The 27,452-nt window shown below is 41.7% G+C and overlaps 1 protein-coding gene across 3 annotated transcripts; it reads left to right on the top strand.

Moving 5' to 3' along the window:
- Nucleotides 1–26,433, top strand: rbm33a (RNA binding motif protein 33a). 3 transcript variants are annotated; one of them, XM_086066096.1, is made up of 19 exons: nucleotides 1–227; nucleotides 1,198–1,276; nucleotides 1,682–1,730; nucleotides 1,822–1,892; nucleotides 2,089–2,332; nucleotides 6,399–6,506; nucleotides 6,678–6,846; nucleotides 6,916–7,112; nucleotides 7,309–7,630; nucleotides 8,732–8,793; nucleotides 12,600–12,729; nucleotides 13,108–13,469; nucleotides 13,994–14,260; nucleotides 14,398–14,685; nucleotides 15,905–16,618; nucleotides 18,508–18,696; nucleotides 19,874–20,053; nucleotides 20,414–20,502; nucleotides 21,242–26,433. In XM_086066096.1, exons 1-19 carry the CDS (start codon nucleotides 209–211, stop codon nucleotides 21,288–21,290), a joined length of 3,588 nt encoding a protein of 1,195 aa, XP_085922222.1. In that variant the 5' UTR covers nucleotides 1–208; the 3' UTR covers nucleotides 21,291–26,433. The 3 variants fall into 3 exon arrangements, with proteins under 3 accessions (XP_085922222.1, XP_085922221.1, XP_085922220.1); XM_086066095.1 differs by having other exon boundaries at nucleotides 7,306–7,630; XM_086066094.1 differs by having other exon boundaries at nucleotides 7,270–7,630.
- Nucleotides 26,434–27,452: the final 1,019 nt, after the last annotated feature.

The following is a 27,452-nucleotide window of genomic DNA, read 5'->3' as shown; positions in this document are numbered from 1 at the left end:
TCTGCCATGTTTTTGCTCTGCTAGTTAGCAACTTAGCACGGCTGGGATCCCCGAGCAGCCGAGCTTGTGTTTTTTTCCGTCGTGTCGAAAGCCCCACTCATTGAAATCCTACGTTTCGCCTCATCTAAATGTCGACTTTCTAAGCAAATACCAAATGTTACCCTAAGCTGTTTAGTCAAACTCCGTAAACGGAAAGCGCTCACGCACCATGTCTGCTAATGACGAGGGTAAGCTGCTCTTTTCTTCCTTACGGGTGCTATGCTAACTTAGCCGAGCGGCTAACGTTAGCCATGAGATGTTTTTGTTGGTCACATACGTCGAAATTGATGTTTGCGCGATACAACTTCAGTGGCACATATGAATGGGCTGTTTTTGTTTGGATTTTGCACAGCACACTCTGTGGCTGGATGTGATGGAGCTTCAGGAAGATGACCTCATATAGCATAGCTAGCGTCAGCTGAAAACTACATAACGTAGTAGCAATCAGTTAAATGCGGGCGCAATAAAATTGTCTTGTGTAAGCGTTTTATATGCAACAACTTTCACTGACGTTGGTGTTTGAATAAGTCATCGTAGTTTCTTTCTCGATCCCGATCATAAAAACGCGAGACTCAATTTAAACTGACTGGCGTTTTGAATGGGATGCCACTACATTGTTTTTAAAGTGTGTTATTTCAAGTTACTAGTTGTGATAGCACAGTGTTGTAGCCCAGAATTATATAAAGGAAATGTTACTCATGGAAGCTTTATCTCTCAAAGGAAACCCCCCGACACAATTTAAGAAAAAATGACAATTATAATCGCTTATGGGAAATTATGATAAAAATAAATCATGGTTGAAATTTTGGACAAAAATCCAGAAATTTCTACTGCTAGAAAGCAAAAACATGTCAGGAAAAGCTTACTAGAACATCAGAACTTTTATTTGATGTATTAAAAGGCACTTTAAATGGTGTCAGTTGTGTGCGCTTCAGTTTTGAGTCTTGCGTGCATATACTGTATCTTTACAAGAACATAAAGTGTTACATTTGTGGATGGGACTGCTACGATTGGTGGAAGCCATGGGAACAGTTGATAATTGGTCCAGTTCACGATTGGATACATTTAGAAGCTTGTGGAAAATTTGCAGGGATCAAAATTGCATTAATTGTTGCGATCATGATCATAATGCAGTCTTTTTTTTTTTTTGCGGTGTAGATTACACCTTTGACGAATATGACAAGCCTGGAACGGAGCGTTCACGAAGGAGGAGGGGCGAAGATGATGATTTAGACAGGTAAGTCTTAATTTAAAAATAAATAAATCGTGGCACACTACATGAGATCCTTAGTTTACTATGGTCCCAACACGTGATGTTTTGAGATTCCAAACATTGCACAATGAATTAATTTAGTATTGTGTGCAATGTGCGGTTCAGAGAATGGATGGATGGATGTTCAGTCACGATGTCCTTACTGTTTTTCATTTGATTGTTTTTATATTTATACCTAGTGCATTTATGCAAATTATCACTTCACTACCGCATTAGCATAAGTTAGTGATAGACTTGCATAAAAAAAATCAGGTTGCATTGCCACTTTGGAATTGTAGCTCCGCCGTGACCCAAGGACCAATGTACTGATTTTTGAAAAGGGTAAAAATACACGTTCTGCCTATAATGGATTTGCATTTTCTCCTTTAGTGACTTGGAGGAGGATTTGTTAGAAGAATTTTCGCCGTCGGGTAAGAAGGTAAGACATCTCCAAAAAACAAAATCGAGTATGTTGACACACTGACATTTTCTTTCCGTATTTTAACTTACTCCACTTTTTCCCCTCCCAGAATCTTTCTGAAGATGAGGACGAAGAGCTGAATGATGCTCTTCTTCAGAGCGATGAGGAGGAACACATGAGGTAAGCCAGCTCACCAATTCTACTTCAGTACTAATTTGGATCAGTATCTCACCTAATTCTATGCTTTCATCAAATTATATTCCACTACAAAACCTCTTTAGTCGTTCAACCACTACGATACAGAATGTTAATCCCAATTATTTTTCATACGATGCTACAATACATGTGTGAATAAGTCTTATTTGTATGTGTCCAGTGGTCAGGTCGTGAGCCTCAATGACGCGTACAGCTTCAACCTGCAAGGGAACATGCAGGACTACCCGGACGACGCCGTCAACCTGGGCGCCGACGACTACGAAGACGTGGGCGCGGAGCCGGGTTACCCGCAGGGGGATGAGGAATACGCTGAGGACTTCACCGGAGGCGACGTGCCTGAAGATTACACCGCAGACGAAGTGCTCGACATCCAAATCAATGAACCCATCGACGGAGAATTTCAAGTGAGTTTCGACTGCTTCCTACTAAATTAGTCAGTGATTCTGTCATCCACGTAAACAAATGGATGCCTCTCTTGTATTTTTGTTTGTTTTTTTGCGAAATTTTTGGGTGCGGAATCCAAAACTGATCTCAGTTTTTCTCACACGTCAAATTTTTGAGCTATAAGGATCCCAGTCGATATTTGAACCCGGGACCGGTCTGGAAGCATTCCCACATATGTTATTGTGATTTTTATTCTCCGCACTTTTTTTTGCCATGAAACAACTCCCACATAATACTTCCGATTTACACCGTTCAAATTTCAACTTGCTTCAAAAACTCACGCCTTCCGGGGTATTTATTGCCTGATTCCACATTACTTAGAAGTATTGGCACAATTTAATATTAAATATCAACTTTTCCCCATTCATTTTCAATGGGACTGACATTGAACTTTTTCTAAGTCCCACTTTCTACGCCCACTTGCATACATACAACAGACCATCATAACCAAGATGTCTTATATTGCTCAGTGGCGCAGTTGGTAAATTGCCTTGTCCAGTATCCAGAAGGTCGCGGGGTCGAATCCCGCCTCTGGTGTACATTGCAAACATATCCTATGCCAAGGGATATACATGCATACCAACTGACTATCATAGTTACACTTTTTCATCGAACTAAATGGAGGGTACTGCATGCCTAGGTGGCGCTATTGATTGATTTTTTTTTCCCCTCATTGGATTTCATTAGTTCCACTTTTCCATCTAAATGAATGGAGGGTACTTTCAAATAACACTTCCATATACATTTCAACTTGATTCAAACATTCACGCCTCTCGGGTTCAACTGTTATTTTTATTAATTTATCTTTCAACTACAATTAATACTTTGTAATTTTCACATAATTTATCTTTCAATTTACTTCATAAGCATTTATCTTATCATTCAGCTATTAGCATTCAGCATTCCCACGCAATTTCTGCAGAAATTGCACTTAGTCTAGTGTTGTATTATGATGTCCTGCAACTCGGCCCTTTAACTTTTAATTGAGGACTTTTTGCTCTATTGTGTGTGTGAGTAATATCTCTTAGCTTTGGGTGACTGTGAGGATTGGAGATCTGTTCAGGTAAAAGGAGATGTAGGTCTAGGTTTGCGTTTTTTGTGTGTGTGGTTTTTTTTTCTGCTCCGCTATCTCCCCCCCCTCTGCCGGTTAATTTCTCCATCACGCTGACAACATTTCCGCTGACGGCTTGTTTGGCGGGAGACGATGCTCCGCCGAGTGCCATTGTGACCTTGGGCCTTGGTATCTCCGGGCCAGTAAGGAGACGCTTTGTGCTGCCAGTCGCCGAGGTTAATGTGTGCAAGTGGGTGGGTGGCTGTCTGATGGGAGCTTTTATCCGGATCTGATAACGCGCGTCATGCAGGTGAAAAGATTATTGACCTTCCCGAGGACACCCCTATACACGTCCCTGGTGATTGATGGTGAGCTTCTCTTTATTTGCTCCCCTCCACGCTAAGAGGATCAAAGATAAGCGTCGATCCGTGCGCAAATGTCCGCCATGGTCCATTTAACCAACATGCCATGCTGTTTGCTACGTGAGTGATGTGGACAAAACTATTGGGACACCCGGCCTTTTAACACCTACAGGAGGGGGAAATGGAGATACATGGTATTGAGATTTCCAGTTTCACTATCAGTGTTTACATGATCTGTCAGCATAGATGCACATTGAAATAACGTGCGCATACTTCCAAGGTTGACTGAGTTACCTGCCCTTGACATTTCTCTGACTCTGCGAGTTATTGAGCACTTTAAAACCAGTTTAAAGGATTTAGCGCCCGTTTCTCCCTGGGGCATCCTTGTCCGTCCGTCTGATTAAGCTGGTGTTTTTCTTTGCTGAAAATGTGCTGCGGTTTTGGAAGGCTAATGAAGCATGTCGCCATACACTGAAGGTGTGACCTTATCTTGCTTTTTTTGTGCGAGGGCTTGTTTGAGCAGACGCAACGTTTTAATTAATTGCAAGCAAGTCCTACGCCACTTGAATGCTGCTCATTGTGGCGCCTTTGCAACTGTGGGTTTGGAATGCTGAGGACAAGTCATGACAGGCACATTTTTAAGTACTTACATTTCATTTGTCATCTGCTAAATGTTTGCGTGGTATCAAATTAGCCTCTTTTACACAGAGATACTGCGATATTGACCTAACCCTTACTCATTGTAAAACATGTTGCCGTTTAGTTGCAATGCCAAAGAAATGATATTTTTTGTAAGAATGGCAACAGTTGAATTCACAGGTGGACATTCAGTCATGTAGTGGAAGAAAGAGTTTCGTTTTTCTGCCTATCAATTCACTATATGTTGTTGGAATAGATAGTAAAAAAAAAATAATCTTGCTCCTGAAAATACATTTTAAGTAATAACTTTTGTCCTTGTTGGAGTTTCATTTCTTTAATCATTTTGTATGCTGAACAGTGAACAGACTCCTTCTTTTGTCAAGTATTGTAATGTGTTGTAAAGGAATGGGAATCGAAAACCGGTTCTTGTTGAGAACCATCTCCCAGTGATTCAATTCCCTGGCATCGTTTGCCATTTTTGCTAACGATTCCCTTATCGGTTGCGTGTGGGGACGATGACGTCACCGCGAGCGCGACATTTCCGTGCGCGACGAGCAACAAACATGGCGCCACGCTCAAGTTGGTTGACCTCTTCTAAGAAAAGCTAACAGGGCAACTTGAAATATTAGCAAATTGGATATTTCGTCTAAGGGAGTAAATACGACCACGATGGAAGAGCACTTGCACCCACAGCATGCGATGACTGTCTGTCGTGTTTGTGAGCGCTCCGGAGTCCGCAGGGATCAACACGGCAGCAACGGCCGCTAGCGATGCAAGCGTTCAGTAGTAACTATATTAGCCCCAGTTTGCCTTTATGTGAAACGTGCCGTTAGTTACTAACTGCTAATGTTAAAACACGTGTCTCACTAAATGCCGCGGCCCGCCAGTGTTTTTTTTTTCTTCTTCGCCGGGGTTCATTCAAGGTTGCAAAACGTGCAAAGTCGTACAGAACGAACCATGATTTCCAAACATTCTGATTCTGCTCATAGGCAACTCAAGGGAGTCGCATACCAGTCTACTGGCTGCGTCTGTTTTGACTGAGGAAGGGAGGGGGAGTTTTTGAGTACTTATTTCATGTGAGTGATAAAATGTTGCTGGAGTTGTTCATTATTGTCACAAAATAATCTAGATTGTATTTTGTAAATTTCTACAGAAGATCATTAAAAATTGTTTTAGCTATGTTTATTTTCAAATCTTTTTTTCGTTGTTTCTTTTCTTTTTCTTTTCTGGGGACCCCATTGAGTCCTCGAATGTGGACCTCATAAAACTTTGCAGTTGGATTTGTTAGGCCGTGTTACTTTTAAACATGTCTTTTGTTTACAGATACAACTACGACATAAAAAGTGGATGCTAATCTATGTTTATTCACCTTAAAAAAAAGAATTGATAAAGAACCGAATCGCTAAGCAGAATCAAAAACTGAATCGGAATCGTAAAAATCTGATCAATTCCCATCCCTAGTGTTGTGGATATTTATCTTTCACTTGATAAATGTTTGCTCAATCGCTGTATTTGAATCCAGAACCTTTGTATAGCGCTTACCCTTAATCAGGTCATGAGTGAGCTCTAACCTTTCCCGCGCTGTTGCGTAACATCATTGCTAAAATATTGCCAAATTATCGTGTTGTTACTCTGCGATTCTTATCATATGCTGATTTTTTTTCAAAGCTTTGCCCACATTTTTCTGTATCATGTCCATCATTTACATCTCATTGACTTACAAATGCTGTCAGGAATAGTAATGAAGCCATGCTCCCACTGTTATGCTAATTTGCTATCGGAAGAGGGGGCTGGGTGGGGTTTTACACGGTGCCTCCCGAAAACCTTCTGTACAACATTTTGTTTGCCTCTCTGCAATTAGCTGTGTCTTTTTTTTTAGTATATAGACTTATGGAAGACAGAGACCTTTACATTTCTGCAAATTCACAAGTGGTAATAGGCTACAGTCACCATTTTTTACACCTTTGTCTACAGGACAATGAATATCAAACCTATGAGGATGGAGGAGGAGTCGCGCAGGAAGTGTCCCCTGAGCAGGAGGATTTGGCGAATGAACAGCAGCAAGCAGCGGAAGTCTCTCAGGTATTGAAAAGGCAAGAGGTATACTCTGTAGACTGGAGCCGATTGTATGCCTCAACGATGAATTGTTAAATTGCAGTCAAGGCTGAGCTGTTGAATTGGGAGAATAAGAAATCACATTCGTGTTTGATTCCATCCACCGAAGCACACCTATGCTGAATTATTTGTCCCTAGGTTGAAAATGAAGCCAAGCCCGAAGAAGTACCAAAGGAGGACTCTGACGACGACGAGGATGAAGATGGAGACTCTGGTCGTATCCGCTTCAAGTCGGAGCGAAAGGACGCGGTTGTTGTGCGCTTGGCTGACGCTGGAAACAAGCGGAGGAATATCCCGGAAACACTGGGTATGAGAAGTGACTTAAATATTCTCTCAGGTGTCACAAAACATTAATCGATTGCTTTAATTTCTTCAGAGCTGTCAGACAAGGCCAAAAGAGATCTCATAGAGCTCGAGCAACAAGAACGGCAGAAACGGCAAAATCGGTACGGGGGCCGAGGTGGAAGAGGAGGAGGAGGCTACGCTGGATTTGGAATGCACAACATGAGAGGAGGACACAGAGGAAGAATGAATGAGCACAACTTCCACCAAAGGGGCAACATGGGAATGCGGGTAAAATGAATGCCACTCACGATATTCTTTCTCCCTTTGGAGAGCAGCAGAAATAAGAATCGTATCAAATATTCTGCCTGAACAAGCAGCATACTGCACAGTTTTGGTGCTAATAATATTGTTCTTTCCTTCTCCATCACTTTCCAAACATCACCAGTCCTCTCGAACACCTCTCCTCCATCTTCCCCATCAGCAGCAGCACCACCATCCTTTATTCCGGCCGCGCGGGCCTCACCCCTTCCATGAGCACGGCCGGCCGCACGGACAGCAGCCCCTGCAGCCACTCATCGCGCCGCACATGAGCCACCGCTCGCCGCCGCTGCAGCCCCAGATGGAGCCGCCGCGACTGATGGGCTCCCCGCCGCCCAATTTCGGTCATCATCACAACCAGCAGCAACATCACCACCATCAGCATCAACAGCATCAACAACAGCAGCAGCAGCAGCAGCCGCCACCGCAACCGAAAAACATCCACATCAACCCCCACTTCAGAGGCTCGGCGCCATCCACTGTACCAGGTTTGTATCCCAAATTGGCAAAATACATATCATGTTTATGCAGGGGGGGAAGAGTGCTGTTTAGATGATACATGACTACATGTATACTGCTTGAGCACGAGCGAACCAATTCCTCCTTATTATATCTACTGGCTGCCTCAGGCTCTTTGGAACGTTTTGCATTGTAAATGGACCCCACTGGATCAGCATTTTTTTTTCATGCCATGCAACTTAAAACCTTGTGCTGGTGTTACCCCTTCCTCACGGTCCGGAAAAGGTGTGTGGATTCGAATGTCATTTTGTCGTCGGGGTGAATGACAAGTGAATAGTTCTCACTACCATTAATGGGTTTATTCTGACTTTTTTGGGGGGGGGGGGGTCTGGTGACAAGCACATTTTTTTTCTCTGCAAGGGGTATATCGAGCCTGTCTGTCCTCCATGTAGCTTCAACCTCAGCATGTAAGATTTATATATTTTTTTGCTTATGAATTCCTTTAACGGATTGCACTAATTTGATCAGCGTTTTTTTTTAATAGCCATCCAAGGACCATACATACTAAACAGAAAAATATGATGCATTATCAGCATTTGTAAGTTCCTAATTTTTCTCTCTCCCGTGATTATTCTTCAACCTTTTTGCTTTAATGGCGTTGCTGTACTCCAAACGCCCAATTTAAAATAGCCTATCACCTCTCATTAGAACATATCGTAAAATGCCGCCACAATTGCTCAAGAGTAGACACAACAGTTTGCAAGATACATGATGTTTCGTGGTTAAAAACTGCGTGCAAATTCACCTTGTCACCACCGTAGAAGTAGAACTGCCAAGGACATCAGAAAAACGCAATATCAAAAACACATTTTCAATTATTTCAAGTTTGACTTGCTATATAAAAAAAAAAATGTGGAAATTCAATGCACCTCAGTACTTGGCCACCATGATGAGGCGAGGGCCTGTTCAGCTCTGTTTGCAGCTTTTTATTTATGTAATCTTGTCTTAAACTGTGCAATGTACTTGTGCCTGTGGTATAATTCCTTGTAATGATCTCCTCCTCCTCCTCCTCTCTGCCGACTGCTCCTCATTTTCATCCCCCCCTCTACCACACCTCCCTTTCATTGCAGTGCCCTTGATGCCTCCTGCTCCGAGCCAGCCTCGGCCTGCTGTTGGTCCTCAAAGGTTCCCTGTAAGTAGCAGCTGCTCCTCGCCCTCCCTTTCGAAGCACTTTAGCCAGCCCCCCCCCCCCCCCACTACACACTAGCAAGCTTTCTTGTGCGAAAGTATCATTCGAGCGTTCCAAGCCAATTTGTAAACACTGATACGGGCCGCACGACTGGAAAGGCGCGATAGGGAGCGCTAGGTGGACGCTGCCGCGGCGGGACTTAGTTTTAGCGGCTTGTCACGGGTGGACCCAGACTCGGGTTCAGACCGACCATCTCAACACATAATGGAAGTCAGGTTACAGTGCCAGTTCATATTCCCTTTCAAGAAGCGTCCCAAAGGCATGGAGTGGTATTTGAGTTAATGAAACATGGTGGTATTTTCATGGGGCTTGAGGGGGGTGGGTGGGTGTGCCTTTCGCCCTTTTGTACCATGTATTTATTCCTAAGCGGAATTTCATGTCACATATCTTGAGTCTTCCTGTTAGAAAAGGGGCTTTATTTCACTCGCAAAGGATCTAACCGAGGGATGACACAAATGCCTTTAAAGTCGTTACTCTCCGGGGAGGGAACAGCTCGCCCACTTTAGTCATTACGTCTTTCCCAAAAGTGCCTTTTAATCCAGTCAGTTGAAATCCTTTTTTTTTTTCTCAAGCCAATCCTTATCAAAACATAAGTATGTTTTTATTTTCCTCGTGTTCGACCGCCTGTGTCATTATTTTTGTATTTCAGCTCCCAATGTGCCCCATTTGTGCGGTATTGATAGCACAACAGCGGGGAGCTGTTTATGACTTTCTTTCCTCTAAATCTGCCAGTGGTGCTAGCAAGGAGTTGCAAGGCTATGCAGAAAAGCGTTTTGATGATCAATTCTCCGGCCCCCTGATCGAATTTAGGCAGCCGTTGCCACGGACACCATTTGAAATGCACGTATCATATCAGCCGGGAACGTCCCATTTACCAGTGGACGTGTGATTGCTCGTGATTATCATACATTATCATCCCATCAGAGCCAATTGCTAGAGGGGGAATGGTGGGGGTTGTGGCTCTAGAGTTATTGAACGGAATTTTCATTAGTGGTTTTGAAATTCCTGCTGGTTAATTATGGGACCCAAATTAGACATTTGGCTCCTCACCGACACCCAAACATCTCCATACGCTGTGCATAAATGATCAAGAACACAACATGCATGAATTTATAACAGTCATACATTAAAAAGATCTTTGTTGTGCTTGCTTGAATATCAATAATAATAAATAAAAAAACGTCAATTTTTTTACTATGGCGGTTAGGCACACATTTTGGGCCTGGGCCCTCTGAATGAAAATCCCCCATGAAGATGATTAATCCAGAATTGTTACTTATTACTGGAGTCTGCAAAACCAATTCGCGCTCACATGGGAGATTATTTCTTTTTTTTTCTCCATAATGGATTCCTTTTGTGTAATGAAACAAAGGATTTTTCTTTCCAGGCACACGTCTTCTGACTAGTGTTGCAAAATTCCAGAGATTTACAAAGCCAAAAACCTTCTATGGGGTATTAATGGAAACTGGTTAAAACGCAAATAAAAGGCAATCTAAATGCAGTTAAAGAAAACATTTTTAGAAATATGGTTTATTTAGTTGTTTTTATTTAATTTTAAAGTTGTATTTGATTAGTTTCCCAGTTTAACTCATTCCCTCGCAGCCATTTTCACTGAAGCAACCCCCTTCGCTCCCGGCTGTTTTACTGGATTTTGACTGATTTCGCAAGGCCCACAGAATATTGTTCTATTGCTATAAAAAACATTGAACCTACCAAAAAGATTAGAGTCTCTTCTTTCATCAGGAATTTTTTTTATATTTCTATCCATTTTGCGGCAATTAGCATTAGAACAGTGGGGAAAAGAGCTTTTTGCAACATGACCCTGGTGGATCTCTTATAGTCTGCTGCCACCCGCTGGTCGGTTTTGTAATAACTACAATTGCTTCATGCATTTTCTTCTGTTCAGAGGCTGCAAAAAATCCTTCTGTATGCTGTAGCATTAAAAAACAACAACAACACATTAACGTATAAATACGTCTTTGGAAGCATGGTAATATTTGAAATATAACTTATTTATTAGTAAGTTTTGGGGAGCAAATGAGTTAAAAGCCTAATTCCATATTCCAGACCTTGTCAAATGTACCAAAATTCCCCTAGAAAAGTTTCTGGTCATTTGCCGGAAATGTTCACTCTTATAGTTGTGACCGCTGAGAATGGTTAATTGACAGCCTGTGTAGGAGCAGGACAATAACACAAACACGACACAGTTCCTTAAACTAAGTCCATGTTCACCGTTTGCATTCTTTGACCTCTCATTATGATTCGTCTTGGTTATCCCTTGGCTGGCGAGAGCTCAGCATCACTCACGTATTGAACAGCCCCGTAGCCAGTTTATGGAGGATTAGAACTGAGAGGATGAGCCGCGCTATTATATGGACGCCTCATTGTGAAAACCAGCCTGTATTGACCTTTTCAAACACGTCGACGGCGCTCCCAGAGTGATCCCAAACCCCCCTGTCTTTTAAGCCCCTTTGATTAACTTTCTGTTAAGCAAGTTTTGGGGACGCGCGCTGCCTTCCAGCTCTCCGACGCCTCCCCAAACACGGCCACGCGGCAGCGGAATGAAGATGGATTAAGCCTTGATAGCATCTTAAGTAATTCACAATGAGCTCCGAGGAGGCAAACATCCCATTTGTGGAAGTGCCACGTGTTGAATAGCAGGTTAATTTTTCAACAGAGATGAATGTTTGAAAGAACAATGCAGACGGTTATGAGAGGCAATTGAATTCCAATGAGGGATTAGATGCTTGTTATCAGCTTTTCCTTGGAAGATAGATGGAAAGTATGCAACGGACAGACAGCTCAAGTGCTTGAAACAATGATGAGGGCACTTATCCCCCTTTGAAATCCCCCCTGTCTTGTTAGCCTCGAATTTCAAAAGCTTTATCAAGGCCCAAGTAGTATTAATGTCGATTATACTGATTGGCACCCATGTTCAATTATAAGGGCCGTCTACCCAAAATTCCTCACACCTTACTTCACATGAGTGTGTTTACAATATTTCAGCAAATAATGGCGCCCAGGTGCATTTATTTACTCAACTGCGGGGAATTGGTTCAAAATGTTGTGTGAGCAAAAAGCGCAATTCATGTGCGTGGACAAGTGCTGCTGTTTAGGTGTTCAAATGGGTTCAAGTCGTCAGAAAACTGAAATGCCATTTTGACGCCTTTTTAAGATAATCACCCTAAGTCATTTTTTCAGATTTTTCAGGACACAAAAAATTTAACCATTTGCATCATCAAATTTTGCACACAAAAAAGACAAGATGATGTGGATGAGGCACCTGGCAACTATTGAGTCAAGGCAGATATTGCATAGGGCTGGGCAATAAATAGAGTTAATTAGATTAATCGACCATTTTGAAAATCCAATGGTTGAAAACGAAAATTGTCCTCTGGTTTATCAAAAGCTGTTGTTCTGTTCTGTTCAATACAGATGTTATTGTGAGTTGTAAGTGGCAGAATGCTGGATGGGTGGTTTACAAGACATGTTTACAATTGCTACCCACTACTTAATTGTGGCAAATAAGCACAAACTATGAATGTTAAGTATGTTACACCTGATTTAGAACCAGTATACATTATTGTCTGAACATTTTGTATAGGAATTATTTTTGAACAAATAAAACAATTAAATGTTTGTTGGGTTTATTAGATTCAAATCGTAATCGTCGTGAACGACTGAACAAAATGGAAATTTTATTTTTTTGAGTTTGTGTGATCCTGAATACGTCCCTGTTGTTTTCCAAGGGACCGGGAGACTTCCATCAGCACATGCCGAATAATTTTGGTCAGCCCCAGCGGCCGCCTCATCACATGGAACCCTTCAGGAACCAGCCACATCAAGGCCCCCAGGACAGAGATCCCCTCTTTATGGGAGGTGAGTCCCATGCTAAGCGCGTACAAAGGTTACAATGCTTCTCCTGGCAGAGTTAATAGTATTCCACATCACCTCTGGCGGTTGTACCTACAGGGTGTGCCCCACGAGCAACGCTCATGTTAAATGCATGTTTGTCCATATGCTGTGCATTCATTTGAATGAGCTGTGGGAAAACTGCATAAGCGTGTATTATTTCACATTGTCGTTTTTTTTTTAACAGCAAATACAGTAGTTGCGCTGTGTTAGCCTTTCACCTTGTTACCACATTCCGCTTTCATGGCTGCCCGTAAACAGTACACCTGCAGAGGGATTTACTGAAGGTTAAAAATTCTGACATCTCTGTATTTTTTTTTTTTTTTTTTTTTGCTTGTCATGCAGGCCCAGAACGCACAGATCCGACAAGCTTTCCAGGGCAGCTCATGTTTGATCACCAGGGCCCCAACCCGCTCATGAACATCAACCTGCAGCAGCAGCAGCAGCAAATGCCCGCTCAGGGCCACATGGGTTTCGGCCCACCAGGACCGGCCTTCAGCCAGCCGAGCCCACAGGGCCCACTTGGACTGTTCTCCAGAGAGCCGCCGAGACCCAGCCTCCCTCCTCCCCAAGGCCACCAGGGCTTGGTTGGCTTGAATCAACAAGGTCCCCCACCCAACCAGTCCAGGCCTTTCCTGAACCCTCGTCAGCCCTTCAGCCAGCAGGGGAGCCTTTTCCCTCCACCGCAAGCCCAATTTGGCATGCAGGTACGAGTGAGTGCAAACTACTTTTCCTAACCAACACCTGTCTGTTGTCTTTTTGCTCTAAAAAGATCAGTTAGTCTTGTTATCTTCGATCTTTCCTGCTCCATTCAAATCAAATCAGTTCAACAATTCAGTTTGTGATTTTTATCGGCTTTGCACTTGATTATTTAAGTGATTGCTGTACCTGAGCGCTATTTACATGAATAAACACCATCAATGATAGTCAGTGCAAGTGAAGCATAAAGGGAAAGACAGTCTGTTATGAGACATAGACAAGAGCGCCCTCTAGTGATTGATTCCCATGCCAGCATTTTCCAACAGTTACGTCACAGCACGCAATACACAAAAATGTCACAAAAATACTGAAATAATCCATTCCATGAATTCCAGCAGGTGGATACACACATTATGTACCTTATGTATGGCTATATATATATATTTAATTGTTCTGCTTGTCACTGTACAATTCACTGTCATTGTGACTGTACAACATGCTACTGCATTAATAATGCAATTATTTTCTTTAGGGTTTGATACAAGGACTCCCTCAGTCCCCAATTCAGGACTCCGTACCCACCCATCAGCCCATACACCAACTGCACAATAGACAGGAGCTTCTCCATCATCATCATCAGCAGCAGCAGCCGCAACAGCTCAACCTCAGCGAGATTTCCCACTTGCTGCACCACGGACAGAATCTCTTCCAGCAGCAGCCGTCACACAGCAGTCCGAGACAGCCGAGCCCCCGCATCCAAAACCTACAACAGCGCAACATGGCCAACAGGCAAAGGATGGTGAGATATTCTTCGATGTACATCTATTCCTTGGGTTTAATCAGTATCCAATAAGTAGCTTTTTAAAAAAAAGTTCGCAGACGCACCTGATTCATAGTAACAACAAAATGCCGATAATTTTTTTCTCCTTTCTACAGAGCACACCTGCTTCCAAGCAAATCCACCCTCAGCGCAACAACAACCTACGGGAGCTCCCCGTAGCACCTGGCAACGCAAACATCACCCCCCGCCCCGCCGGCTCCCTCGGCGCCAACGTCAGGCCTGTTGCCAAGGCAACGCAGGGGGTGCGTCCCGTGCAGCGTGCTCATGCTCTGCCTGGAGGCGGCAGAGGGAGAGGCCAGGTCGGCACCAACGCCACCCCGCAGCCCTTAGCCGCGGGCAGGACGGTGGTTTGCAAGGAAATCCCAAGCAGCGAAGAACCCCAGGTCAGATTTTGATCGCAAAAGTACTCGGGAAGCCCCAAAATGGAACACGATTTGACATCCTACTTGTTCTAATTTCATAAACTTTCCCATAGGAAATACAAATGCTATTTTTGCGGGATAAGGAGAGAGCTAAGATTAGCGAAAAACCAAGAGTTGACAACTCTGCCTAAATAGTTTTAACCACAACAGATAGAGAAGACTTCTGGTCTTTTAGTGGTGTTTTGCAGGCTCATTTATATTACTATATATAAAAATTACTGTATTTATGTAAATTACATATTTAGCATTTTTCCATAGAAAATGTGACTTTAGACTTTTCACAGTATTGCGGTTTATGGCCCTCACAATGTTAAAAACTAGGGGTGTCAATTTTTTATCGTAATTAATCGTATGACTTTAATAGTTAACTCATGATTAATTGAAAATTGTATCTGTTCTAAATGTACAATAACCAATTTTTTTCCTTAAGTTTTCATACTCTTAACAAAAGTGGGGGGAAAATGTTAAACTAATAGAAATATGGCTGCATTTTTTAGCCATTGATACAGTAATTTCAGAATTCACAAAATTTACTTAAAATTAAAAAGATGTACTATACTGTAAAAATGAGTGATATTGATTTGTGTTGAGGTCATTTTTCTGCCACTAGATGGCATAATTGCATTTGTAAGACGGTGACAGCTCAGTGGATTTTTCTTTTCATTTTAAGAGCTATCTAATCTTTAACATGAAGTAACTTGTGAAATTCTGCACTTAAAATACAACTTGACCCCAGTGTCCACAAATATATGCATTATTATTAAATTTATTACTGCTCAATTTTGACATGGACATGTCTGCTGCTTTCCAAATAAGGGGCGGTCTTTAATCATGCGTTAATTTTTTTTTGTGGCGTTAAAGGAACTTTAAATAAACTCAAAATTAACGCACTCATTTTGACGCCCTTATTACAAACAAATGACTATGTGTAAAGAATGAGCCTCATTGGCTCTCTTCCCACTGCTCGCATCAGTTAAGCATATTAGCATGCTAGCAAGCGACTCTCATTTATTCAAAACCTAATCATATGGTCGCTATTGGCAGCAGCCTCTTTCCATTGGGGGGGAACCGATCAATAAGATCGCTTTATCGTCTTGGGTTGTAACTGATTACATTTCAATGTCACGCCCTCTCCAATCTTCAATGATAAAGTTGACACTTTTGTGTCCCACCGTCGCAGGACCCAGAAGAGGATGAAGAGACCCGGCAGTACCGTCTAAAGATCGAGGAGCAGAAGCGCCTCCGAGAGGAGGTCCTGAGGAGGAAGGAGCTGAGGCGGGAGCTGCAGGCCGGCGTCAGGAAGAGAGAGTTACTCGACAGGATCAATACCCCAACTCCAACCCAAAGCCACACACCTTCACAGCAACCGACAGAACAGCAAAACCAGCCGGCACCGCCCGCCCCGCAGCTCTTCCTGCTACCAGCGCCGCAGCAGCCGCTGGAACAACGACAACCTCCGCAGCCGCAACAGCAGAGACAACGACCCCAGCAGCCATTCAATCAATCGCTCGGTAATCCCAATGGCGCGGCTCAGGTGCAAACGCCTCGTCCCAACGTCAAGTCGCGCTTGCAGATGGGAAAAGGAAATAGCCAGCAGCCACAGACTCTCAGGCCCGGTTTGGACCAGCAGTGGAGGCAACCCCCACAAAGCCCTTTGCTGCAGCAGAGAAGGCCAAGCGGGCCGCTGAATGTAAACAAACCCGCCGCTCCCAACCAGTTTGCTCAGATCCCCTTAAAAAACATCCCTGTGACTCCCGCGCTGGGGCCTGGCCTGCCCCAGGCTCAAGGACTTAAACCTGGGGCTAAAAGAACGGTGATGCAGCGGGCCAAGCTCGCAGACAACGAAGGCCAGCAGGTGCCGCAAAAAGTCAGAGTGGTCAAACTTTCCGGCGCGGTGAGCAAAGATTTTCACTTCTTTTCATCCCAATGTGATACTTTTTTGGATGTTTACAAACGCACACACACACACACACATGACACACATGCAGTTGTGTTGAACTGCTCTGTCCTTGCATACTGCCCCCTTATGTTTCAAAATAAGAAAACCCTTGCAGAACAGATTAATTGCATTTCCATTCATTTCAATGAGGAAAGATGATTAGAGATGTGTGCACACTGTAGGGGTGACAAGCAGAGGAGGTCTTCATCAAGAAAAAGAAAAAAAACATTCCCCAATTGTAACTAGTTTAATATTATGGAAAAAAATGCAACTATCCTCAAATAGTCCTTAACTCCATAATGTAAATTGTAGCTACTAGATCCCTGACAGGTTTTTCCGATATTAGCTCTTCCAAAATGGGCAAAGATTGGCCCAAAAATATATAATAAAAAGCACCGAAACGCATTACAACAAAAGCCAATGATGACATTCAACCCACATACTTTCTGTCCCTATTTTATCTTGGAGCTCTAACCAAAAGGATTGGTCTGAGGGACATCCGTGTCATTTTGGCGAAATTGATCTCTTCCTCCTGTAAGTTTGGGGAACTGATATTTAGGGCGCCGTGTCTTAACGAACCCTCAAAGCAGCGAGGCATCAAAGAGTCGTGTGACATTTATCTGCAAAGTTAGGGGACACCTCATCACTGCTTTTAAAGGTTGACATCCTCTTATAAGGGCAACTTGTAAAGATGAGGGGGGGGGGGGTCTTGTAGAGTGACAGTCACCCCAATAAAGCCCACCAGCATTAGCGCTACCCGCCATTTTCTGCTCACTTGATAAGTCATTGCAGTGCCTTTAATTACCCAGCAATCTTTATTGAATAATCACAAAAGGCGAGCATGTTAAACACTCATACTGATGTTAGAAATAAGCCGCTGTTTTCCCTCCCCGGCTCCCATCCCGGAGGATCACGCTGGCTGCAGATGAAGATAACCGGGTGTCAGCACCTTAATGGAAACCTGCGATCAGACGCGCCGCATCTTGGAGGGTGTGGTGGTGGTGGGGGGGGATAACAAGAGATGCAACCGGCGAAAAGATTCTCTCTCTTCCTCATTGTTCCGCTGTCATCAACGAGAGCTTGACAATGTTATCGGCGTTCTTTTCCTCCCTCCGTCACTCCCCCCCCCCCCCCTCCCCTCATCGAGCCGTCCCTCAGGTGCGAGGCAACAAAGGAGCGCCAATCCAAGACCCTTGTAATTAATCTTTGCCGCTCGAAAAAGCAAGGAGGGGCGGGGGTGTAGCATAATACCTGTGCTAAGAAAGTTGCCACTTTTGAGGATTTGGATTTGTATGGCTTAGGCAAACTGATAAGAGGCAAAGTATATTTTCATCAAGGATAATACAAAGCATCGCAAGACACAAAGGCCCGGGAGGAGGATGATGATGATGCAGCGGCGGGGATGCGAAGGGGGATGGGGTACACATCCAGCTGCTGTGTTCCAGTGTAATGCAGCTTAGTATTTGATGGGCGTGATGGGGAGCTGTGATTTCTATAGGGGGGATTAATCCATTTACTCTCCAGTGAAGGGGGGGGGGGTCGCGTCGCAGATATCGCCTCTTTTCTTCCCGCGTATTGATCTGTCACATCTCTCCGCAGGAGACGACCTTCAATTCCTCCCAACGCGTCAAAGCTGTGACTTTATTTGATAATGAGACCATCACCTCGAGTCGATCACATTCAAGCCTCTTTTTTACGAAGAGACAATATAGTGTTTCAAGTAATCTACATATGCACTGCTATCCATTCAATTTTTTTTGCTATTTGTAGCAGGGCTCAGCCACCTTCCTGGTTCTATTTTGTGCCTTTTCTATAAAATTGTCATGTCTTGCATTGCCTTGCAGCCTGGAAAAGGCCCGGAGGCCACGAGTTTCCCAATACAGCAGCATCAGCCGCAACTCGGCGCCTGGCCAGACACCCCTCTCAGGCAGGGCGTCCAAAGGAAGGTCACCGTTGGGATGCAACAGCTGCACGGTGCGGGCGGGATGCAACAGGCGGGCCGAGGGGGCATCGGTAACCCGCAGCAGAACAGGGTAAGTCCTCAAGTCTTTCGGGGAAATGTCAATGTCTGCAGTGGCCCGCAATGAAGTTATTTTGCTCCACTTCTACTCATGGCGTAATGTTGAAGCGTCGTCTGAAAGTAACTTTTGAAGACACTTCTACACGTGTAATGTAGATAAAAATCATGTCTGTTCAAACGAAATGGTTGTTGGGGTTTGTTTACCTTAAATGGCAGTTGCTAGTGCGCCAATGCTAATCGCGATTGCTAATCGCTTAGCAAAGGCTAATTTAGTTGATGTTCTATAATGCTCATGCACAAAAGATAATAGAAAAATAGTAGTTATATCCACTCGATTCAATCCCTGTAGATATGATGTATGTGTGAACTAAATGGTAGTTAGTGTTCGTTTACTTTAAACGGTAATTGCTAGCGCGCTAATGCTAATTGCGATTGCTAACCGTTTAGCAAAGACTATTTTTGGTAGTGTTCAATAATACATATATACAGAAGATAAGGAAGAGTTAAATCAACTTGTGTTCAATTTTAGTGTATTACAATTTTTCTTGGGGGGCGCAATTATTCAATAGAATAATCGATAAAAAAAAAAGATTTGATAGTGACAACCCTAAACTGTATTTGATGGCTTGATGTCATCGTTAAAAATAGTGCGCCGATCTTTACTAATTCCCGCCATCACAGCTACATTACGTCGTACGGTGGTAGTCATGAGACGAGACAGCGTGCCAGGTGTATTGACAAGCAGAAAGGAGCAGCGTTTCTCGGGTGGGGGCTACACCGGGTCCCCTGGCCTCTTTGCACGCCTGTCACCACCAGGCTGCCGTGGCACTCACTGATGCTGACAGGCTAAGGCAGCCACCGTAACACTGTGCACACACAATGCACTCGCCCCCCCCCCCCCCCCCCCCCCCCAACACGCCCATCTTCCTCTGCATCTGATGGAATATACCTCTCACTCACGGGCTCGTCGTATGAAGACGTGCCAAAGCGTGTGCGGCATGTGCTGACATTGATGTTCTCTGTAGAAATATGATAAGTCAATCACAGGAAAGTCAGCCGTGTCTGAGGTGTGTGCGAAGAAAGCATCGACTATCTCCTTTAGGGATCGCCGTAGCTCTTGACAATTGAAACGTCAGCGTGGCTGAGAGGGAAGTTTGACTCGCATTAACCTCCCCGTGTGTTTGTCGCAGGTCGTCGTGTCGGGCCGAGGAAGAGGGGGCGCTTACGTGGGCCGTGGAGGTCCAATGGGCCTCCGACAAGGGCAGAGGGTCGGCGAGAATCAACGGCGCACTGTCACCATCGAAGGGCTTTCGTCGTCCACCACTGATGTGCAGCTGCAGAGCCTTTTAAGATCCATCGGTCCAATAGAGGTAATTATCTGTTTGGAAATGAACTTAAAGCTAACTTCCTTGGACTTAGTCATACAAAGGGAAAAAATATTTGTGAAAAATTTAGGAGTGTCCTTGTACTCAAGCTTGCAAAACATTCCTAGTATTCATGAGTTAATCATTTGAATAATAGTCTAGTCTAAACCTTCCTAATAGTTTATGGCTTTCAAACGGTCCTGTCTGATCTCACAGCGCCCCCTGTTGCTCATATTTAGTAGCTCCCCATCCACCAACCAACTCGTCTCTTTCCCTTCACAGCCTCTGGCGCCCTCTAGTGTGGCTGAAGAATATTTTTTTTCCATTCCATTTTACACCCCCTAATTGTTTTTCATTGTTTTGCAGATGTTCAGAATGATACCTCAGCAAAGAAAAGCAATTGCCACCTTTTCAAGTCCCCAGCATGCTGCAAGTTTTCAAATGAGCTTCCATAGGTAATACACTTCCTTTATTTCATATTAGTGCAGTGGAACCTCCACCATGGAGGACCATAATTTCCAAAATTAAAAAATAAATGAATACAAGTAAAAATAAAAATGGATATAAAAAAATATGCTGTAATGCAAAAATCTAAATAATAATAAAAACAACTATATCTCCCATCAATAGAAGTAAAAAAAACGAGATAAAATAAATAAATATATAAATAGAATTAAATATCAATCATTAAATGAAAACATTCTGCGACTTGAGTTGCTTGAAAACAAGTCATGGTGACAGTGGACAAGATAGTCGTCCATTGCTGGAGCTCTCTCTCCATGCAAGCCGGTGAGACTTCCTTGTTCACCGACCCGCTCACTGGATCAATGAAAGGCAGTTTGCAACGGCGGAGTCCAACTCCCAAGACAAGATTAGGACCGCCCCCTCATTTGAATAGCATTTCGTCCTGACAGAGCATCTGCACCATGAAATGAATAAATGTGAGAGCAGAGCGTTTTTACAGATTGATTGATGTTTAATTCTATTCATATATTTTATTTTTGTATTTATTTCCACATTTACTTTCATTTAATGAATCTTGTTTATGTATATATATATATATATAATTTTATATGAAATTTTTGAATTATATTTTTGCATGTTTTTACATGTACGATTACTTCATAGCCAAGTTGTTCCTTATCCCCCCCGCTAAAAAATCCCCTAAACATGATCGTTCCGCTCACCACACAGGCACATGATTGATTTGTCCCACATTGACGTGAAGCTGATTGACGGATGAGGGACGCGCCCTCAAACTCGAGGAGCTCCACCGTTCTACCCCGACCCCCACCCGGCGCACTCACAACCTCCAAACGTCGCCGTACGATGCGTTGCCATTTTGGGGTCGGTCAACCGTCATGACTTCACGCCGGTGTCGTCCTCGAAACTTGGAACAATCAAACACTGCACAGCATGGCTTGATTACCATTGTCCTTAGAGACACGATTAAGTCTCTCTTTTTTTGGTGTGTTTGTGCAGTACACCTGGACACTAAGACGCACGATAATGGCTGCTCCCCTGCACGTGAACATTACTTCATAAGTTGAAATTTACATTTATTGAAAAAAAAAAAAAGCTCACTTATTTATTCAGGTGGAGCTTGTAGTAGTCCATACTCTGCTCTAGGTGGCAGCATCGTATCACTTATTTTGAAGCAGATGGGTCAACATCAGTGTTGTGTGGTTAATGGCCCTTTAAATTGAGGCGCTCCACTTGTAATTGACTCTCTGGCCAGCGTGTGGCGCTGTTCCGTTTGATTCAGTTGGTTAACATAAACATGACCTTCTTTTAATTGACCTTTTGTGATGTGTATTTTAGTTACTGAGAAAGGAACCGACGTGATAGATTTTTAAAAAATCTTGGCTTGGTGTGCATTGTTGATTTATGGCCAGTGTTTTTGTTTTGTTTTGTTAGTTTTTATGATTTTTAGGATATAAACAAATGGGATGTTAGATATTAGTCTTTATATGCATTGGATTCCTTCTCTCCTAAGTTTAACTGGAAGCATTCCAACAGGTCATTTACATAACATAGCACTGTGAATAGTTGAGTCGTCTCAACTTCAGAATATATTGCGCCAAGTTTTCAAAAAACAAGCTTGAGGGATCGCCACAAAACAAACTTGATGCACGTTTAAAATTTTCGCTCCCACCGCGTTCATTTAAGGCTCAAAATAGTGATTTCCGGCAAAATGACAAACTACAAAGGGCAGATTTTTAACCTGTAAGGCTACGGTTTATAATAATTTCTGACGAGGTCTAAGAAATAATGATTTATGTAACATTCAAGCTCAATTTTATTACATAGCCTTTATCCAAGTGTCACGTGGAAGTTAAAGGGGGCAACCATTATCTGTGTAGAAATATGATGTACATACCAGGACATTGTCTCACACAAACCTTTTGTTTGCCGTTGCTAACTCGTGCTGTATCAAGTTGGAGACATTTTTTTTCTTTTATGTAAAATGTCCAGGCGTAAATATCTTTAACTATTAGTTTTGTGTCCAAAGCGGCAAATGTTGACCATATTTCTGTTCAAGAGTGGAGGGGTGAAAAAAGATTGCTTGAGGGGAAAATAAAAAAGATGGCCAATATAACCGTGAACGAGCGGGTATGTGAAGCCGGTTGAACTTTAGCGTGTGTGACGTCCATGTTTGTGCTGCGTTTTAGCAGGTAGATCTCATATATTTGTGTTCTCTCGCATGTCTTTCCCATATTCCACATTGATGCTTTTAAACACGACACATTTTTTTGGTTCATCCTCAACTCAACGAGGACTGACGAGTACTACCTCACAAATTACCCGGGGGAGTGCCACTGAATGTTGCAAATTATAGTCAATGAAATGCTAGCGAGAGTGGAAACGATTGTGGACGGTTTCGCAAGAAATTGGTTCTGGCTTGGTAGTAAGTGAAGATGAGTTGATTTGTCAGCTCTTTTTTTTTTTTACGTACACACAGAAAGCGAGCGATCTCTCTTCCGTGAATGTTCATATATTTTATTGGTACGTTAAACTTTTTTTTATTTTTTATATATATATATAATGACGACCTCGATGATTTATTTAAGCAAAGATGCACGGGATACACACATACTGACATTTGGGCCGAATTTAAGCATTTTCCCTCTTTTGTGATAGTCAGTCAAATCCCGATCGGATGTCTTTAAAGGATTAGCTTGAGTTGTTTTTTTTGCTTATTTATTTTTATTTTTACTCTCTTCCCAATCGATTTCATTAATTTACAATCGCAAATCCCTACAGGAGTATTCCATTTCTTCTTTGTAATTTCTAGCGATCTGGATTCCGTCTGGCACGGTGCTGCCTCCACAGGTCCATATTGGTACTACAACTGACCTCTCGCGATCACCCGTGAAGATTTTTTTGGTTGTTTCCTCGTGTTTGGGATTATGTCAAAAATCGGTATGTGTGTATCCCGATTTAAAAGATGTTGCCCGGGAAGTATCTAATGAATGACTTCCAATCACTTTGCCCTCTCTCTGTGTGGACGTACTTTTAGCAAACGTTAATGAAGAATGAATTGGCTTCAATAATGTAGTGGTATTTCCCCTCAATTAGCAAAACCCACCAAAAAAGCCTTAATCCAAGTTTAGCGTAGTTCAAGGAGGGTCTACTGAACACTATTGACTTGTGGATTGTGCATGTGAAACTTGACTTGTGTATGTTGTACATTTGTTGTCATGAACTGAAGCCTTATTTTTTGTTGTTATGAATATCTTTTCTATTCCTTTTGTTTTGAATTGAACAGACATCGCAAAGGTTTATTTTTTTTTGTTCTTCTGTTCAATGTTTGTGCTAAATCCAGTGGATTTTTATTTTTATTTTTTAAATGATGAAGTACTGACAATGCCAGTCATAGGAGTTGATAGGATAAGACCGATGCTCTTGCAATGAGATATCAGATTCACGTTGAATCTATTCGTACCTTGTTTATTGAGGTATTTTTACACATGATGCACTTTTTACGTTTGACTCACTTGAGTGGAGAAATGCTACCTCGTAAGGTTTTGGACACCAAATAACTCTATGGTTGCACTGTTTGCACTGGCATTGCCTCTTAAGTGTTTCTTAACTCTTTTTTTTTTTATTGCAGGACCATTTGATGATCTGGAAGCGTTTTGCTGAAATATTAATCCCGTTTTTATTTCTTTAGGTCACTGTCCCTTACAGATGCGCAGCCAGCTGGTCTTTGAGATGCCGTATTTCCTCAAATAGTGGCCCCAACTCTTAATATATATTTTATTTTTATTTTTTTACCTTAGAGGAGTAACTGTAACTATATCTTGGTTTCTGTTGTTCACACATTTGCATTATTCAACCTAACGATATTGCTAACCAAAACAGCAGCACCGTTTGAAGCATGTAAACAGTCCCGTGGATGAATTGGAGATGTCAATCAAACTGCCCCATCACTAAGCCACTATATGAGGAATTACGGTAGTCATGAAATGCAATGTTCATTTAAATGTTTATCATTGATTGATCCATTCTGCCAATAACATCCATTTTTAGTTTTTAAATGTACTTTTAAATTGATATCACCGTGTCAAATCTTTTATAAGATTTACTTAACTCAAAAATCTGAAGCATTTGTACGTCTTCATGTTAAAACATGGCGAGGGAACATTTGTCTAATTTTTTGATGAATTTACGACGAGTAATTGATGCGACTAATAAAAATGGTTATCATGATATATATATTAATAGACAGGGCTGGGTATCGATTAAAATTTTCTCCATCGATTTAATTTCGATTCACTAGAGTTTGGTTCGATTCAATTTCGATTCACAAGAGTGCAATTTGATATTGATAAATTATGGAACATCAATTCTTAAATATCAATGACATGATAAAATAAAACTCCACAAACATTGAGATGCAAAAAATTCGGCCTTTAAAATATTTTTTTTCTGGTTAATTTATGAGGAAAAAAAGAGATATTAAAATAATCGATTCATGGCTTTATGAATCGATATCACGCTCGAAAAGGAAAATCGATTCAATATCGATTATTCAATAAAAAAAACAGCCCTACAAATAGATGAAACTAACAAACAATAAATATATTCATATTTGAAATATTTTAAATTAATTACCAAACTTTATTATTATATATATATATATATATCTATATATATATATATATGTGTATGTATGTATATATGTATGTGTGTATGTATATATATTTGTGTGTATGTGTATATATATGTATATGGATGTGTATATGTATGTATGTGTGTATATATATATATATATTGTGTGTCCAGGTTTGTAAAAGGTTGCAAAGATGTTTGCAGACAGTTTTTACGTGTGTTTTTTCTTGTTGCAATGACATTTTGAACATGTTAAATATTTCTTTGCGAAATTTTGAACATGTTGAAAATTACTTTGAATCAAGCAATTGTTTACGTCGATTTAAAAACTCTGCCAACATCTTTGCCGCTTTTTACAAACCCAGACAAAAATCACAAATTCACCGCTCGGCTTTAAAAATAAATTTTGCCTTAACGGTCAACCACAACTCAACTCATCTTTATTTATATGCAAAATATCAAATATTACTATATAATACTAAATTTTATAGAAGTTAGCTTTATTATTGGTATTTAAATAAAACCATGACATAGTGTTTTGTTTTTAATCTTGCATTTTTCTCACTTGAGCTTGTTATGACCAATTTTGGCCACAGGTGTCGCTGTTTCCTCATCAATAATCTCACCTTTCCCCCTCAGCCTCCGGAAGCACTTTTTGCCCGTCTTAACCAAACTTCTTGCGCTCACTTCACAGCAAAGCTGCGTGACACCTGGTGTGAATCGACTGTGCACTTTATAATCTTTCACTGCTTCACCTTTCTTTTCCTCACACGTTCCTCCCCCTTTTCGTCCACGGTGGCCTTGTTCATTAAAGACTTGTGTATCGAGCAGGGTGGCCCCGCCCCGGATCGCCACACTGGATATGGAGCCAGACTGGTTTACTCTAAAAGCCACTGTACACTTCTCATAAGAGCTCTTGACGCACTTTTTGACATTCAACGTTATGGTGATTGGATTTTTTTTCTCCTTTTTTTCCCTCTTTTTGTGAAACATAAGACACTGCACTTGTTACCTGGTGTAAGCGACTCACTTTGTGGAATATCCAACCTGTTGAGTTTTGGAGCAAAACTGTTGCCGAACTGGCTTGCCATGTGTGTTCAAACTGTGATGTTTTGACATGAAAAACACCAAAGTCAATGTACATTGGGTTTTTTATTGGATGTACTGAAGAATGTCTATTTTTTTAAAGAAGAATTTTAAATACATGGAATTGTACTGTTTGAGATCACAAAGTGGAAACAAAAGAATTAAAATTCTTTGACAAGTGAAAATTGGCAATCGTTTGTTTTCATCTCTTATTGTGCAAGCCTTTGGATTTTATATGATCTGATCAAATATGGCCGATTTCTATACAGTAAGATAGTTGGCGCTGGTCCTAGTTTACACTTTTATGTGAATTTAGCAACTTCATTAGAATTTTTGTGCTTTTGTCTTTTTTTTAACACGACAATGTCATAAAGGAACAAAATAAACCTTTTCAGGAGGAAGATAATGTTCTCGTCTCTAATCATAACATTAAGATTTTTTATTTTTGCAATACAGGCCAACGAGTCACATACTTAACCAGAACGACTCAATAAGCTACAAAAATGGCTTTGTGTGATTTTAGTGCTTGATTTTTTCTGGGGAAAAAAAATCATAATTGTTTCTCCCGCCCCATCCTCCATTCAGAGTATAAACTTTTGTGTTGTATTGTGATGTTACGCATCAGTGTCATAGTCATTCCCAAGTCGACTTTACGGTTGTAAGTGTTGCGTCGCTGTATCTAAGGAATTTAAAGCATGCATGCACTTAATCATTGCTGATTTGCTTTATGACGCATTATCACTGGAAAAGGGCTGTCGCAACACGAGATAAAACACGCTCCATGCCTTTGTTGTCCAAGAAACACTGTCTATCTCCATATTTTTCAAAACTACCTCTTTACAAAAACAAAAATACTTAATGACCCTAAACCAATTTTCTACGATGACATATTAGGGCCACGTACAAATATTTGTATTTTTTAGATTCTTTTTAGAGTGGATGGTAATTTTCCGAGGGAAAAACCTCACAAATTTGAGAAAAAAAGTTGAATATTTTTTACATTAACGTGGCAAATATGCGAGAGAGAAAAACAAACATTTGTGGCATTATAAAGTGGCAAATTTGCTAGAAAAAAACCTCAGCAAATTTACAAGAATTTTTTTTAGATATTTGCGACATTAAAGTGGCAAATTTACAAGATAAAACTAGAATATATGCGACATTAAGTGGCAAATTTGTGAGATAAAAAATTTATAAGAAAAAA

Source organism: Leptonotus elevatus, chromosome 21, assembly GCF_054856555.1.
Source record: "Leptonotus elevatus isolate MCC_2025b chromosome 21, RoL_Lele_1.0, whole genome shotgun sequence".
Taxonomy (NCBI): Eukaryota; Metazoa; Chordata; class Actinopteri; order Syngnathiformes; family Syngnathidae; genus Leptonotus; species Leptonotus elevatus.
This window is presented reverse-complemented; position numbering and strand designations above follow the sequence as displayed.

Coding starts and splice junctions, on each gene's coding strand:
- rbm33a (XM_086066094.1), top strand. Junction 1,731..1,821: donor TTTCGCCGTCGGGTAAGAAG/GTAAGACATCTC, acceptor TTCCCCTCCCAG/AATCTTTCTGAAGATGAGGA. Junction 20,054..20,413: donor GATCCATCGGTCCAATAGAG/GTAATTATCTGT, acceptor ATTGTTTTGCAG/ATGTTCAGAATGATACCTCA.